This window comes from Eumetopias jubatus, unplaced genomic scaffold (assembly GCF_037043125.1).
Source record: "Eumetopias jubatus isolate StellerSeaLion01/CBP00866 unplaced genomic scaffold, mEumJub1_p1.0 scaffold_8, whole genome shotgun sequence".
Taxonomy (NCBI): Eukaryota; Metazoa; Chordata; class Mammalia; order Carnivora; family Otariidae; genus Eumetopias; species Eumetopias jubatus.
Window position 1 is genome coordinate 48302641 of NW_028274814.1, and position 18445 is coordinate 48321085.

At 37.2% G+C, this 18445-nt stretch overlaps 1 protein-coding gene across 1 annotated transcript; it reads right to left on the reverse strand.

Annotated features, from left to right (window-relative positions):
• Positions 1 to 13863: 13863 nt before the first annotated feature.
• On the reverse strand, positions 13864 to 14802 carry TAS2R7 (taste 2 receptor member 7). The gene has a single exon (XM_028119688.2). It carries the CDS (start codon positions 14800 to 14802, stop codon positions 13864 to 13866), a length of 939 nt encoding a protein of 312 aa, XP_027975489.2.
• Between the last annotated feature and the right edge of the window lie 3643 nt (positions 14803 to 18445).

An 18445-nucleotide genomic window follows, 5' to 3' on the forward strand; every position in this document is an offset into this window, starting at 1 on the left:
TTTATGCACAAACAATGAATCATGGAACACTACATTAAAAACTAATGATGTAATGTATGGTGATTAACATAAAAATAAAAAATAAAAAAAAAAAACAGAAAAAGAAATGATACATTCCCCATCTCTCTGCTTTCTCTTAAATCATTCCCTCCTTAACCTTTCCCCCCGAACCTGGCTTCTGCCCCTACACCTCACTCACATTGCTCTTGTTGGGTCATCCATTACATCCATGTTGCCAGATCCAGTGGTTATGTTGTTATATCACTTTTACTGTTTTCCTCAGCAATATTTGAAAACTGATCTCTCCCTCCGCCTAATACAATGACATCTCTCATTTCCATTCCACCAGACAGTTTCTTGCTTTTTTCTTACCTTCCTATGAGTTCCTGCTTGTTTTCTTGTTATGGAACTTCTCTGTAATTTACCCTCTAAAGATTTGACTATCTCAGGGTTCTGATCCACTGTTACTTCTCTAGAACTTTTTAGGTAATCCCATTTATAAGTTGAGGACTTCTAAATGTATATCTGTTATTTGGATCTTTAGTGAAAGATTCAAATACTCAGTTACCTATTTAACATTTCTACTTGGTTATTTCATAAATGTCCTCAACCTAATATGTTAAAAAAAGAATTTTTGAATTTGTTCTCCCATCCGTCCTCAACATTTGCCATTCATTCGTAAAAAGCAGTGTAGTCTCCATGCCTACAATAAAAGGGATCTAAAAGGTTTTTGAATCTCTTCTTCTTCAATTCCTTCTCTTTATCTAATTGAGTAATAAGACCTATCAGCTTTACCTATACAATATATAGAATTCATCCATTTAAAGATGTCCTAACTGTATTAGCACCATCCAATTCTGAGCCACTATGATTTCATGTAGAGACCACTTACTACCCTATAACTTATTAGCTGGTCTCCTTCATTGTACTCCTCCCCATTCCAAAAATACTTTATCCATCCATCTTGTAACCAAAGTAAACTTAAATCGATGTATAAATCAATCAGAAAACTCTTTCCCTTAAGAAGTTAGCGGTGATCTTATGCTTTATCTCTATATTCTCTCTCCAAGAGTGGAATGCAAAACTCTGTCTTTTTAACACTTTATAAGTGTTTATAAGAGTTGACTTTAGAAATTCCTCTTTCTATTAGTTTCTGAGAAACCTCTGAATTTCCATTTCCTTTTTGAATCTCATGTGGCTAGCATCACAATATTAAATGGGGTCTGAGTCTTTCCACAGTATTTTTCTTTAAGATTTATTTATTTATTTTAGACAGAGACAGAGACAGAGAGCACATTAGCAAGCGGGAGCTGCAGAGGGAGAGGGAGAGAATCTGAAGCTGACTCCCAGCTGAGCCCAGAGCCCTACAAGGTGGCTTGATCCCATGACCCTGAGACCACTACCTGAGCTGAAATCAAGAGTCAGACACTTAACCATTCATACCCCTCAGATGCTCCCACAGTACTTTTTAAAACAGGACTCCTTTATTTGTAATAAGGAAGTCTAAACAACCTTAGGCTTCATTCAAGTCTTCTGTGTTGAAAGATGTATCCCCAGCAGGAACCCCAAACCTTTGAACTCTATATTACTCTGTTTGTCAATGTTACTTCCTACAAGTGAAATTCCTTAGGCCCATGATTCCTGTCCCCTAGAGGAGGCTTCTTTCTTGTCCCCAAGGTTACTTCTGCTAGAGAATTATTCTTACCTTATGCTTTTAATTACCTTTTTTATTGTTGTTTGGGGAATAATTTGTATACAGTATAGTGCATAGATCTTATAATTCTATAGCTTGATAAAATTTTACATATGAATAGACATGTATAACTACCTCCCCAATCAAGCTAAAGAACTCATCAGTTGATTCTTGAATTAAGCTCTTGATATTTTGGGAGCAAAGTCAGTGCCCTCAGGTCTAGGTGAGAAAGAGTAGATCCCTTTCTATAAGCCTCTCCTTTCCCCAGACAAGTTTTCTAGCTTCTGACCTTTTCAGGCCCTGAGTAAATTGTACTACATCAGAAGCAGCAGAAAGATTTCTGTTCCAACTCCCATCCTGAAGAAGTGGACTAGGTGTCTAGTGTTCTGTTTTCTTTTTCTTTTTTTTCAGATATTCCTCTATATTTTTTCCCCTGAGCATATATAACTTAATAATTTTAATTGCATTTCCATTATGGTTAATGAAGATGAGTAGCCTTTCTTATGTTATGGGCCATGTGGGTTTATTTTTTTGTGAAGTGTCTGTTCAAATCCTTTACCTATTATTATATGGGGTCTTTCACTTTTCTTACTGAGTTGAAGGAGTTTTCTCTAACTTCTGGATACAAGCCCTTCTCAAAGACTTGCATAGCCAATATCTTTATTTTTTGTGTTATGATTAGCACTTGTGGCCCTGTCAATTGATGTTTTCTGATTTATAGGTACCATTTCACAATTTTTTTCTGTATACAGTATCCAAAAGTCTGCCTACAATTCCCAAAGGGCTGTGATGGTCACTTAGCCGTTTTAAATGAGAGACAGAGCACAGTTAATCAGGCTTTGTATTCAAGGAAGCACTCAGATAGGGCAAAAGACCCCCAAGTTCTTTAGTGACACCTATTGCATATTGTCCTAAATCGATATGGCACATAGAAAGAAAGCAATCTTGGGCGTTAAGACCCAAGTTTTACTGCTCCTTTTTCTTCTATAGTGAGTTATATGAATGTGGAAGAATCATTAAAACACTCTGGACTTCACTTTCTTCATATTAAAAATAAAAATTCTAGAAAAATTATTCTCTGATATTAATTTTAACTTCATTTTATGACAAAATTTAGATTGATAAAGTTGATATAAAGATTTATGTTCTAAAGGAGACAACAAAAGAACTACATCTTATTAAGGATAACTGGTTTTATTATGTTATAGGTACATGTATTGATATACATGAGAATCAGTATTGTTTTATGAACACAACACAAGTGGTAGAAATCAGTTTAGAAAACACACCTTTGATTATCCATGGATGAAGCACGGTGTTCTTTCTCAAATTTGCACACCAGATGGTACCCTTGGAGGAGATGCATTTCAGGAGATGAAACTTTGAGGATTCACATTTGAAATGGAAGATTCCCATCCTCACAGATGTTCCCATTCCTACCACCCCCCCCCGCTACCCCCACCGCTCCCCCCCCCCGCCCCGCTCTGGAAAGGTTTCCTTGTACTTAAGGGCTCTTCTAAATTGGTTTTGGATGAACGGGGTGTTAAGCCAGGCTGCTCATTTCCCCCTCCTTCTATTCCTACTAGTTCTACAAATTCCCTTTAAATGCTTGGTTGTTAACTAACAGCCCTTATAATTTTCTAAAATAAAATTCCAATAATCTTTTTATTCAAATTCTGTCAGATTCAGGGCAAAGAACCACAGCCCAGTTATTGAGTCTTTTCTTTCAGAAACATGGGGTGGAGAGCGCCTGGCTGGCTCAGTCCTAAGAGCATGTGACTCTTGATCCTGGGTGGTGAGTTTGAGACTCACATTGGCTCTATTACCTAAATAAATAAATAAATAAATAAATAAATAAATAAATAAATAAATAAACTTTAAAAAAAAGAGTGAGGTGGATACTTTGAAATATCTCTTAAAGCTGTGGAGATTTAGATAGGAAGAGAAGGAAGGTTTGGGTTTGGTTTTGTTTTTTTTTTTTAAGTTATATTTATTTGGGTTAGACAGAGAGAAAGAGCATGAGTAGAAGAGGGTCAGAGGGAGAAGCTGACTCCCTGTTGAGCAGGGATCCCAATACCAGACTCCATCCAGGGACTCCAGGATCATGACTGAGCCAAAGACAATCGCTGAACCAACTGAGCCACCCAGGTGCCGTGGAGGAGAAGGAAGATGGTTGTTTTTTTTTTTTTCAGGAGGAGAAGGAAGTTTAACAAAGCACAAGTATCTTGGATTTTTCTTTTCTTTTTTACTGTAGTGATTATCATATATGTTTGGATAACTCTGAGCTTCAGTTTCCTAACCCATTAATGGGGAATATTTCACCAACCTTTGTGATTTTTACAAGTCTTAAATGAGATAGCAGGGCTCACACATAGTAGTTACTTAAGAAATGCTAGTTTTATTTCCTTTACTATTTTCCAGCTTTTGTTACATTCATTGTTAAGTAATTCACGTACTCAGTACAACCAGATTAAGAGCTAAGATGCTTAAGGTTTTGAAATTAATGCCTGAGTCCTATAAATCCTTAGCTGTGCGACCTTTGACAAGTCTTAGTGTTCTTATTTGCAAAATGAGAACAATAATAGTACATACTTATGATATTTTGGTAAGGATTGAACAAGACAAGCTTATACCGTCCTTTGCACAGTGCATGCCCCATGTAAATGCTTAATAAATGTGGCCATTTGAAACAGCAAAGAAAATGGAAAGGTTGAAATAGATACTTGTATTAAGCTTTAGAAAATCCATAGGAGGGGCGCCTGGGTGGCTCAGTCCTTAGGCATCTACCTTTGGCTCAGGTCATGATCCCAGGGTCCTGGGATCGAGTCCCACATCGGGCTCCCTGCTTGGCGGGAGGCCTGCTTCTCCCTCTCCCACTCCCCCTGCTTGTGTTCCTGCTCTCACAGTCTCTCTCTCTCTGTCAAATAAATAAATAAAATCTTAAAAAAAAAAAAAGAAAATCCATAGGCATTCACGTAAAGGGCCATATCAATATAAGAATGCAGAATTTAACAAAAGACAGTAATGAAACCGCAATGGGGAATTGGTCCATGTTTACAATCACTGTTGTTCAGTTACCTGCTGGGCCTCCTTTTGTGAGAGTTTAAAGATACCATAATGTTCATATGGTCACTGATCTCCAAAGCTCCTCGGGTCACCCCAGCAGTTGCCCCTGTGTCCTACCACCAGCTTCCCACCTCACCCCAATACTATACTGTTCTCAACACACTTCTTGACATGGACTATCCTGTTTAATAATTTCTGCCCTTACCTTATATAAAAGTTAGAAATAGAAGGACAGTTGGCTGTGTAGGGACCAAGGGCAGGCCACCCCAAGATGAAAATCATTGGTATGAAGATTATTTTTGAGTTAAAAAGCAACCAAAACTCAGCTGATTCAGGGAAATCTCATTACCTCCCCTTCAACAGTGTAAGAAAAAATTAGCTAGAGGACTTACTCCATGAAGAGAGTCATCACCAAAGATACCTACATAACTAAGTATGGAAGACACAGAAAAACCTAACAAGGCCTGTTTGATCAAAGTCCTCCATGTCCCATTGTTTGTTTGTTTGTTTGTTTGTTTGTTTTGACAGAGAGAGAGAGAGCACAAGCAGGTTTCCTGCGGAGCAGGGAGCCCAATGCGGGGCTCGATCCCAGGACCCTGGGATCATGACCTGAGCGGAAGGCAGATGCTTAAAGACTGAGCCACCCAGGCGCTCCCCCCATTGTTTCTGAAAGGCTCAAACATTTGTTGACCAAACAGTTACTCTTTTTCATCTTCTGTAAATTGAATTCTGTCCCTTTGAAGTTTCAGATGCCTACTCCCTTCTTCCTAGTTCAGAATGGAATCTATATCTCATTTTGCCTGTGTTTGTAATTCTCATGTCTGTGTAAATTCCCCATGTGTAGAAAATAAAACTTTATTTTCTCCTGTTAATCTGTCTCATACTGATAGAGGACTTTACCACGATTTTGGCCTTAATTTGTACTTTCTAACTGATTAAATTTTTCTTTACAATTTATCTTTTAATTCAGGCAAAGGACCCTTTAGGCAAAGCATCCTGTGATGTGAACAGAAACTACCCCCTCAAATGATAAGGACTTCCCTGATGCCAGCAAGACCCTGTATGACTGACCCCAAGACAATGAATGGCCTCACCTTTCCTGCCCACATGCAGGTCCACCGACCTTTGTCCCACATTTGCCTCATAAACCAAGAAGCAGTTTTAGCACTTTGGAGATAGTTTTTGAGATTTTAGTATGTATCTTCCTAGTGTTGGCCTCACTGAAATAATTCCTTTCTTGTTTTGTCCCCACTCATTTCTTTGTGTTTGGGTTTTATCAGTGGCGAGCATCCGGAAATGATCTGTTCAGGACCCCTGTAGGCAGGTGCTCTTCACCCTTGGGTCCTGGTGACAATCTCAATTTGATTCTTAGTTCAGCTAGAAGGACGTTGAAGGGCAGAAGAAATCTTCCTCCCCAACAGCTGCCGTGTTCCCTCCTTGAGGAGGTAGCTCTGATTCTCCTTGGCCAATACCCCCAACCTCAACACATTGTCTTTATTGCCTTGACTCACATCTTTGTTTCAACTTTCTCCTTGACTCTCTGACCACCTCAACTCCCCACGCACCCATCCCCACCCCACACATACCTTATATACTCGTAGAGGCTCAGTATATGGGAAGTCATCCTCTTTCATCCAGCTGTTAACACCCAAAGAAAGAATTCATAGGTTCTAAGAAATAGCATGTCAGTATCATCATTCCTCATCACTAATGTTTATTGAACATTTCTGGAAGACCAGGATAAGCACTTTATATGGATTATCTTCCTCAAGTCTCACAAAAACGTTATAAGCTAATTACTCCTATTTTTCTTTTATAGACAAAAAGAATGAGGCTTATAGAGATTAACTATTTTGCCCAGATTACACTCTAATAAGTGATGAAGACAGATTTTGAAACCACATCTGACCAGGACACAAATTTAGCCCCTATATTTTGCTCCTTAGAACCAAAGGAGTTTCCTTTTTTAGGTGTATTCATCCAATCAAGCATTTCCATAGTTCATACAAAATAGGTTGGGTTTAGGATTTGTGGTGGGTTTTTTTTTTTGTAATTTTCCATAGACAATTGATAAAATAGCAATTTCTATCCTTAGAACCTCTGTTAACACTCTCAGCACGTGATACATCGCCAGAGAGCATTTTGTTTAGCTCTTTAGGTTCTCTGGGTTTTTTGTTTTTGTTTTTGTTTTTGTTTTTTTTACTAGCCCTTCTAAAGACCTACCAGTCCCTTTCAATGTCTTTCCCTGGAGGATGCCTCCTTGATCCTCCTTTGAGCTCTGCCTATGCATTCTCTGCCTGGGCTCCCCCATTAAACAGCACGTTTTCAGCTAACGGATCTCTATAAAAAGACTCCAAAACAGTCATTCCCAGGCTCAAATTCTTGCCTGAATTCTGGTCTAGCATTCATTCATTCATTCATTCATTCATTCATTCATAAGACATTTATGGACCCCCTATGCTATGCCAAGCCCTGCCCTAGGCATCGGGCAAATAATAAGACAGATACAGTCGACTCTCACCGAACCTCCATCCCAGCTGTACTAGTGTTTTGGTGTTTTTTTAATAATTTTTTATTGTTATGTTAATCACCATACATTACATCATTAGTTTTTGATGTAGTGTTCCATGATTCATTGTTTGTGCATAACACCCAGTGCTCCACGCAGAATGTGCCCTCTTTAATACCCATCACCTCTCTGGTTTTTTTTTTTTAAAGATTTTCAGAATATTTTTAACTGGGATTGTTATGTTGACATTTGTTTCTCATTCCACCTCATCAACTGTTTAGGTTTTAATGCTCAATTTCAAAGAGAGAATAAATGGAGGAGTCAAGTCCTAAGTTCACGGAAATCACTGGAGTTGACATTTCATGTTTGTGCAAGAAAGCCAACTTTTATTTATTTATTTTTTACCTCCCTAATCCTCTTCCATGGAGGTTAGTTTGTCTTAAATTCCCTTCCAAGGTGCTGGGGAAAGTGCCATGCCCCATCAAATGATTCACTGGACCCTCTTTACAATGTCCAACTTCCCCTTTCCAACATTTTTGCTAAGGGAATCTGATGTCATACATTACCTTTACTTATTAATTCTAGTGCCTTTGGGTGCCTGGGTGGCCCAGTTGGTTAAGCGACTGCCTTTGGCTCAGGTCATGATCCTGGAGTCCCGGGATCGAGTCCCACATCGGGCTTCCCGCTCAGCGGGGAGTCTGCTTCTCCCCCTGACCCTCTTCCCTCTCGTGCTTTCTATCTGTCATTCTCTCTCTCTCAAATAAATAAATAAAATCTTTAAAAAAATAAAAAAAGGTAAGTGCCTTTAATTTAATTTAATAATTTAATGGTAAGTGCCTCTTCCTCCTCCTTCCCATCCTCCCCTTCTTCCTCCTCCTCCCGCTTTTTCTTCTTCTTCTTCTTCTTTACCTTCTTAAGCTATCCTGCTGGCTCTCAGCAAAGCCCAGCAAAAGGCATAAGGTCAAGATTGGTAAGTCTGATATAACAGGTATGGTAAAGTTCTGATAAGCAGACATTTTAGCAAGTAGACTGTCTCTCAGTCATTCTGTTTTATTTTAAGATTTTATTCATTTCTTTGAGAGAGAGAGAGAGAGACTGAGAGCAGGGTCAGGGGAAGAGGGACAAGCAGAAGCAGACTCCCTGCGGAGCATGGATCCTGACATGAGGCTCAATCCCAGGACCCGGAGATCATGACCCAAGCCAAAAGCAGACACTTAACTGACTGAGCCACCCAGGTGCCCCTCTCAGTCATTATTTTTGCTTTCCTTTTTCCTAGAGCAAACAGGAACAAGAAGTGTCGGAATTAGATTAATAGCTCAGCCCCAACTCCAAAACAGCTACTGACAAGGAATAATTTACTCAGCAGATAATCTGTTTAACCATGATTTCACTTCATCTTTGTTCTTTAAGTCTCTTGATGCTTCTATCAATTTTATAGAATGTCAATTATTCTAATCACTAGGAAAGACTGAGTTCTGAACTTACTCTCATTGCCTCTCAAGAGTTGTGTTCTGGGCGCCTGGGTGGTTCAGTTGGTTAAGCGACTGCCTTCAGCTCAGGTCATGATCCTGGAGTCCCCGGATCGAGTCCCGCATCGGGCTCCCTGCTCAGCAAGGAGTCTGCTTCTCCCTCTGACCCTCCCCCCTCTCATGCTCTCTCTCTCTCTCTCTCTCTCTCTCATTCTCTCTCTCAAATAAATAAATAAAATCTTTTTAAAAAAGAGTTATATCCTATTACTTTAGTTATATGCTATTGAGATTTTAAGGAGCAATTTGTTTTATTTTGAATAGTATTTCTAATAAGTCATTGAAGTCATCAATCAAAGACAAGAGTTCTTATTGCTATACTTGTGACATTGGTCAAAAAAATAAATTTTTGCAATTTTAATAATTAATTTGATGAAAGAGTTTTTTTTAAATATAATTTTAGAAATCCAGCCATCTTCAATCTTTAGCTTCATTTTTTTTTAAGATTTTATTTATTTATTTGACACAGACAGAGAGGGAGTGATCAGGCAGAGCTGCAGGCAGAGGGAAGGGGAGAAGCAGGCTCCCTGCTGAGCAGAGAGCCTGACATGGGACTTGATCCCAGGACCCTGGAATTATGACCTGAGCCAAAGGTGATGTTTGACTGACTGAGCCACCCAGGCACCCCAATCTAGTAGCTTTAAATTGAAGATGTGTTTATACAGAGGATACAAAAGAAATATGCGATGGAGCTTATTGCCCTCAAGGAAGAGACAATCTTCATTGGCGAGTAAGGCTTGATTATATACTTAGTAAAGTAGTGTATAATGAAGTACTAAATTCAACATTGTACCGCATGACTATCTGATATAAATAAGTGACACACATCCTATGGACCTGGAGTATTGAGGCAATGATTGGGTTGCTAGAATTAAATAAAAAGAGATTTAAAAAGGGCAAGAAGAGATGAGCAAAAATGGAGTATACATGATTGAATGACTCTCCCACAGCTAGGTTTGCAGTTACTCTAATATGTGTGCTATCAGAAGGAATATGTAAAAAGAAGAATTGGATCCGATGGATAATAGCTCTTACAGTATCGTATTTGAACTTCTTAATCCTTGCGAATTCCATTATTTTCAAAACTGGTACTTCGTTTTTTTTTAAGATTTTATTTATTTATTTGACAGAGAGATAGAGAGAGAGCACAAGTAGGCAGAGTGGCAGGCAGAGGGAGAGGGAGAAGCAGGGAACCAGACGTGAGACCCAATCCCAAGACCCCAGGATCATGACCTGAGCCGAAGGCAACCGCTCAACCAACTGAGCCACCCAGGCGCCCCAAAACTGGTACTTCTTTTTAACAGAGAAAGAATATAACACATAATTTAAAAGATAATTTACTTACAAGTTGCCCTCAGGGTGTGTTACAAAGAATTCAACTGAATTTTCAAATTTTATGTTTAGGTTTAGGTCTTGTAACCCATTTTTTTTATTTTTTTTTTTCATGTTCAAAATCGCTTTTATTTTGCTTTCATGCCCTGATAGAGGTTGAACACCTGGTCTTGGGATACCATGTAACTATGATACCCCAGCAGCTGGTTGATTGATTTTTTTTAATTTAATTTAATTTTATTTTATTTTTTAGTTTTATTTTATTTTGTTATGTATCTCTTATTTCAATCCTTAGTAAAAGATTCATATACTCAGTTATTTAGTTGTCATTTTCACTTGGTTATTTCATAGTTCTTCTTGCCTAATATGTTAAAAAATAGAATTTTTGATTTTTGTTCTCCCGTCCTTCATCAACATTTGCCACTCAATATTAGGTAGTAGTGTAGCCTCAATTGTTAAAGTATAAATGATCTAAAAGCTTTTGAATCTTCTTTTTCTTCAATTCCTTCCCTTTATCTAGTTGAGTAATAAGACCTATCAGCTTTATCTATACAACATATAGAATTCATCTTTTTAAAAATATCAGAACTCTAGAGCTGCCTGAGTGATTCAGTCGGTTAAGCGTCTGGTTCTTGGTTTTGGCTCAGGTCATGATTTTGTGAGGTGGAGCCCTGCTACATGCTCTATGTTCAGCAGAAGTCCGCTTGGATATTCTCTCCTTCTGCCCCCTCCCCCCAATAAATAAATAAATCTTTAAAAAAAAAGTCCTAACTTAATTACCACCATCCAAGTTGAGCCGCTATGATTTCTCATAGGGACCACTTACTATACTATAACTTATTAGCTGGTCCCCTTAATTGTACTCTTGCCCATTTCAACACAACTACATAGTACATCCATTGTTCTTATAACCAAAGTAAACCTAAATCTTCATATAAATCAAATTATGTTACATGTGGTTTCAATTCCTTTGATGTCTTCCCATTGCACTTAAACCTAAATTCTCTCTTGTGACTTATAAGGCTTTTTCATGATCTTGCCAGTCACCCCTTGCTCAACATGCTTTGGTCACTCAAATCTCATTGCTCTTCTTCAAACACTTGCTCCTCAGGGTAGGGGCACTTGCAGTGCCATCTTTTGGGGAGATTATTTGTCCTGGATGGCACATGGCTGGATTATATCTGTGATTCAAGTGTCAGTTTGAAATCTCAGTTTCTCAAGTAGGTCTATTCTGACTACCCTCTATAAAGCTCTTCTTCTTCTCCAGTTATTCTCAGTTGTATCAATCATGATTTGTAACTCTGAGTTTGTTTACTTGATGAATATCTGTCTTCCATAATGTTTTCCATGACTGTGCATTACACGAGAGCACAGACTTTGTCACATTTTATCTGTATTTACAGCATATAGGATCATGTATAATGCTCAGATATTCAGTGTATGAGTGGATATGTACTTATTAAACAAGGAATAAAAACAAGAAGGAATTTGCTTGCATTTTCTGTAAACTGTTTGCTTCATTCTCTTAGAGTAAGCTTGAAAAACTCTACTCCCAACACTGGGAATAAAAGAAATAGTACAGGTCTTCCTTCAACCCTGAGTTTTTATCACTGTTGCCTTATTTCTCAGAATTAATATAATCTCAGAAGATAAAACACTTGCTTTGGTTACATCACTTTCATCCTAGATATGCCACTAAGTAGAATTATGTGCAGTAAGAGATTTCTAATATGGCTTCTGTTTCCACCTTAGTATTCTTTGCCTGGCTACTCTTCACAGAGAAATTGAATGTTGAGGTGTTAATGTTTCTAATGTAAGTAGATGATCAAATTTCTCAGGTCCACAACATAAAGACATCAAACATGGAGTTTCCAAGATCTCCCTTAGCTCTCAGGGGTTTTTTTTGTTCCCATGCCTAATAAATTCAAATATATTGGTCTCCCCATAGGTGGGAGGTGGGAGAAGGTATTCTTTAAGACCATATCAAAAAGAATGTAAGCTTCAGTGTATGCATCTAATTTTCTGTTGTTTCTTTAACTTACAAGGCACTCAATATAAATCTTTTTAAATTTATCAATTTAATCAATGTGTATCTTGCACTGTCAGATTTGAGAAGAAAAGTAACATATGAAACTAATGTAGAATTAATTTTTATTTTTGCCAAACTTATTGATGAGAATATTTGCAAACATTTTCTTTTCTACACACAAAATTTATAGCTATTCTGAGCTGGTTAGAAACAGAGTCAATCACTCCAAAATATCCTTTCTGCAACATAAATGATTTGCTTTTGTTGGAATTTCCCAAAGAGATATTTCATAGATAACATATATATAATCCAAATAGTATTCTCCTGGCATGTAGTGATGATCTGTATTGAATCATTATCTCCTTTGATAGTTTTGACACTTTAACATCTCAATACATAAGGTTTTGATTGAAGGTCTCATCTTATAAGGATATCTTGACATTCAATTATGCAGCCATCAAAAAAAATGAAATCTTGCCATTTGCAACAACATGGATGGAACTAGAGGGTATTATGCTAAGGGAAATAAGTCAATCAGAGAAAGATAAGTATCATATGATCTCACTGATATGAGGATTTTGAGAAACAAGACAGAGAATCATACGGGAAGGGAGGGAAAAATGAAACAAGACAAAACAGGAGAGGGAGACAAACCATAAAAGACTCTTAATCTCAGGAAGAAAACTGAGGGTTGCTGGAGTGCAGGGGGGTGGGAGGAATGGGGTGGCTGGTGATGGACATTGAGGAGGGTATGTGCTATGGAGAGCCCTGTGAATTGTGTAAGACTGATGAATCACAGACCTGTACCCCTGAAACAAATAATACATTATATGTTAATTAAAAAAATAAATAAACAAACAAATAAATAAAAGGATATCTTGACATTCGGTGCCTGTTTCCTAGTCCACTAAAAGCAAACGTACACGTGTCTTTTGTGGAGAAATGTACTTCAGTAAGCAATCAATTATTCTTTTTTTTTCAGTTCTATTCTTTTTTCTATTCTTCTATTTCGTTCTATTCTTTTTATTCGTTTTATAGAAACATTCTATATAAACTCTCCTTCTCTCACACTTACAGAGTATCTTTCTTTCATTGATCTATAGTCCTAAAATAATTTTTGAACCTGTTGTGACAATATTTACTTTAATCACAATATATATCTTAACTGTGATTATAATCAGCATTAATTTCTGCCACATTCACAGAATTGCATAACATTTGATTAAGAACTGTCACCATATTGAGCTTTTTCCAAAGACGGAGTCTAGTTGGATGATCTGAGAAAAAAATCTAGGATTGTGGAGATGAGTGAGCTGCTTTTCATAGGGATGCAAATAATAGCTAGATACTATTACAGTTGTTCTGAACTAGTCGTACAATTTTGCATCTAGAGAAATGATTTAGAACTATGAAATACTCTCTCTTCTGACAGTTAATATTAAGATATTAACTTTTATATGTTCCAAAACATGTTAAAAAAAAAACACTCTGAAGGGAAGGAGAGAGAGAGAAGAGAGAGACAGAGAGAAAGAGGCAAAATCAGCTCTACATGAGATTTCCTAGATTACATTATAGATATACTAAATACATTTAAGAGTAATTAACCATATGAAACCAACATTAATGCAAGAACTGAAGACAACTAAGAAACATCATGTCTTGCTTTGTCCTAGTAAATGATAGTTAGCCTTCAGATCTGTTTATGGTGTTAGAAATTTCTCCTGTTTAGGATATACTTTACTTTCCATAGCACCCTTAGGGATGCCTGTCTTAATTTATTGCTCCCCAGAATTAAGATAAATGAATGGCTTGAGGGATAGATTAAAGCTATCAACTCACCGATGATCACAGCTAATTCAGTCTCTGGCATAAAGTAGCTAGAGGTGGCTACGAGAAAGGCCAAACAGTAGGCAATGAAAAGGAGGAGAAAGGAGATGACAGCTTTCATGGCTCCCACGTGGGCTTCTATGCTGAAGTCTCTGCACCCTGTGGCACTGAGTTTCATCTGCCTCGTATGTCTCCAGAGGGAGAGGATCAAGAGGAGAAATGAGATCAGAGACACAGAAAAGGGGAATAGCGTTAACAGGTTGAGGCAAATCTTGATAGAAGCATATTGAGCTTTATTTACTCTGCATCTCACAGTTAAGTTTGTTTTCTTCTTTGTCTTAACACAATACCTGAAATCATCATTCAAATTCTCAGTGACAAAAAAGCTAATAAACACAGAGAGGACCAAGCACCCCAGCAGGATCCTAGGAATCACACTGTCAATTCTCTTCTTCATCCAGAGGAAAAGCGGATGGAAGAAATTCGCAATCTTGAGGAAATAGAAAATGCTGAGACAGGTGGCAAACCAGACACTTAAATGGTTGGTTAGTGTCCAGAAAAAGTCAATGATTCTCATTTGTTTACCGGTAGCATACACGTCTGGATACAGCACCAATATAAAACAATCTAATAGTATTATACATAATAGACAAATTCTGGATATGGCCAGACTTGTGAGGATTAAATCAATGGAGGCGATCTTCCTATTCTTGATCCAACCCATGCAGTTCACCAATCCAATGAATGCATTTCCTAAAATCCCCATTGAAAACTCTCCAGCTGCCATGAGCATTAAGGCAGTCTCCACTTTATCCGGCATGTTAAAATACAGAAATACCCAATTCGTTTCTAGTTGAACTGATATAGTTTGATAGGTACATCTACTTCTTAGATTTTGCTATAATTTTCTTTGCCTCTCTTATTGTAGTCTGTCTTAGGGTAGAGACTGGAGTGAGAAACGAAGACTATAACTATCATCATTAAATCCTAATTAGTCTTGAGAAGCAAATGTGGTTGGCAATCCCTGGCCTGGCCACTGCATGTATCACCTGTATGTAAAACCCGTATCAGCAGGCTTTATTTTTCCACATATGGTTAATTTAGGCTAAGCTGCATTTTAGTATGCAAATTAGACCTGTTCCCTTTCACGGTCCTGCACTGTCTATGTTTTGCAAGGCTTTGTTTTGCAAGTTTTGGATTCATTAATCTGCAACATATACTAGTAACCTCAATAAGGCTGCTAGATTTAACAAATAAAAATACAGGACACCCAGTTAAACTTGAATTTCAAATAAACAATGAATGATTTTTTATTTTTTTAGTGTATGTCCCAAATTGCATGAGATTAGCACTCCCATGAAGTACTAAAATTCAAATTTAATTGAGTGTCCTGTATTTTATCTCACAAATTTAAATTCCAGGGATTTTCTAGCAATTAGAAAACAGGCCAAAATTGAAATTTGTAGAGCAATCTTCATTTTGCTAAATGATAATATTGATTATTGCTAAAAATCCAGAGTTTGGGTTAACGTTGAGAACTATACATTTTCAAGGATTTAAAAAGTTAACACTAAATATAGCTTATTTGGGTCTAAAAAAATATTTTAGCTCATTTGTCTTGTTGTTCAGATGAAGAGTTACATGCACAAGGTCTCTTAAAATAATGCATTGTTTTCTTAGTCCAGTCAACTTAATGGCCATTTAGTTTGTGATGCTATATATGATAAGATGAAGGAGCCCTAATGGAGTATTGATTACCTTTATATTTTCCCTTTACATTTAAAATGTTCTCGAGTGCAGTTGTACATACGAGAGAAGAGATTAAAATCCTGTGTTTTGATCTACTCTCCACCTTCCACCATGCCAAACTGCATCTGAGAATCTAGATCCTTAGCCTTTCTAGACTATCAGGCAAGAGACTGACGATTAAGTTTACCTCACTCTTACAGGCTACTCTTATTTTGAAGTAGCTTCTCTAATTTAGAGTTACTGAGAAACACTTTGCTACATAGTATTTCCATGGAATAATTCTGCTTGCTGATACTTTCTTTGGGAACACATATCTTCCCAACCTTCCGTAAAGGACAAGCCTCCTAAAATGCAACCCTGATTTTTGGACACACTATCTCATTTTGCAGCCATGTTCAGAGACGACTGCTTTCTTCTGATCCTAGAAATGATCCCTGACCCAAGCACATCATTTTCTTCTCCACAGTGCCCTGGTAAATAAAGGGCCTCAGTAACTATTAAATACCTCTACCCAAATAAATTTTTATACATCTTTGTTTTTTGGGTTTTTTGCAGGTAAGTATAGATTTTCTGCATACTTGTATAGCGTGTAAGTTATAGTGCAGCTACTATGGAAACAGGATGAAAGTTCCTCAAAAGATTAAAAATACAGCTACCACATGATCCAGGATCCCCAAACCTGGGTATTTCTCTAAAAGAATTGAAATCAGGATCTCAAAGTGATATTAGCACTCATGTTTATTGCAGATATTAGCACAACAGCTAAATGTAGAAACACTATAATTGCCCATTGACATGTGAATGAATAAAGAGAATGTGTTACATACAGACAATGGAACATCATTCAGTCTTAAAGAGAAGAAAATTTTGCAATATACAAAAACCTGGGTGGACTTGGAGGACATTATGCTAAGTTAAATGAACTAGTTACAAAGGACAAATATTGCCCGATTCCACTTATATAGGTATCTAGAATAGTCAGGTAATAAAAGCAAAGAGTAAAATAGTAGTTGCCAGACCCTGAGGGGAGATAAGAATGCAGAGTTGCTATTCAATGAGTATCAAGTTTCAGTTACTCAAGATGAATAAATTCTAGAGAGATATGCTCTACGATATTGTGCCTATCATTAACAACACTATATTGTACACTTAAAAATTTGTCAAAAGCATAGATCTCATATTGAATGCCCTACTACAATAAAAAAATATAGAAAAGAAAACAGAAATAAAAATTGCAAGAGAGCATTTTGTCACCAGCTTACTACTTTGAACCCTTCCTACTTTGAACCATTTTGAACTTTGGTGGTCAGTGGAGGTACTTCAAACACTGAAGATACAGAAAACTAAACATGGAAGGAAGGACTTCACACTAATGGAGGGAAACTTTCCCAGAAGTACTAAGCTTACAAAACATTTATTTCATCTAAACTTGCAGAAGAATGTAAAGTTCATTCCAGCATAGGATTAACAGGTATTTTGTAGAATATACTAATATAATCCATCAAAAGAATATCAATTCTCCTGTCTTATACAACAAATGGCAACTTAAATGCTAGGATATTAGAAATATAGTTGATGAAGTTTATGTAAGACTATAACTACTGGGACTTCCCAGAGTGAATTTTACATCATCATATGCAGAAAAGTGGATAATCTTCAGGTAATTAATATTTTAGTTATAACAAAACAAAATGAGTAGATTGAAATAGACCAGAATTTGACATAGCCCATCGTAGGACCTGATATGCACAGCCATATCAGAACAGACGAATTTAGACGTTCCAGATCAAGTGTTTCAACACTACTCTAGTGAAGAAGGATTTGATGTTCACAGTAGAACAACAATTTAGTAGTGACTCTTATTTTTTATTATTTTTTGTATTTTACTCTATATGTGTTATGGCATACATTGCTTTTTTAGTGATAGCATGTAGTTATTCCATAATGTATGTTAATTTCTTCCCAATCAATTGCTTTTCTAAAGTCCTGAGTAAAAAGAACCCCTGCAGGTCTTATTAAGAAAGGAGCCTGAGTAGAGCAGTCTGACTGAAATTAATTGCCCCATCCTTTTATCCAGACTGTGAAAAGCACTTAGGAATGTCCGTAGAGAGAGATACTTGAATGGGATCTATTTCCATCCTATTGCTGCCTGAACAGCAAGTTGTTTGTAAGGAAATTTAATTTCAGGGAAATGAATAGGAGGTGCCAGAATAAAGTCAACCAGGAAATATTATCGAGAGCACCTAAAGCATCACTCATCTGGGAGGAGACAGATACATAACTGGGACACTGAACCAGAGATGGGACAAGGGAGATCTGAGTTCCTAGTTAATAAGCCAAATGAGAGTGACCCAACAGAGCCATGAAGGGAGCAAAATATAGGGTCGGCTATGAAAAAATGTCTGATAGGAAAGAAATGAAAAAACAGCGCAGTTCAGTGCTCTTTATCATGGGCCTAACTAAAACCTTAAAGGAACTTAACTAGGCAGTACATGCCTAACATCTGCAGTAAGAAGGCAAAAAGGGAAGTGTGAGCTCTCAAACTCTTGGAGGAAAGGGTACGTGAAGATGAGAATCTGGAGTGTACACAGACAAAAGGGATATATACATTCACGTGCTAATAGGTCTTAAGAACGCTTAAAGATGTTACCCGAAATAAGCAGGGTAACTGGAAAAAATGAGAATGTATTTTTTTTATTAGCAAAGTCCATTTA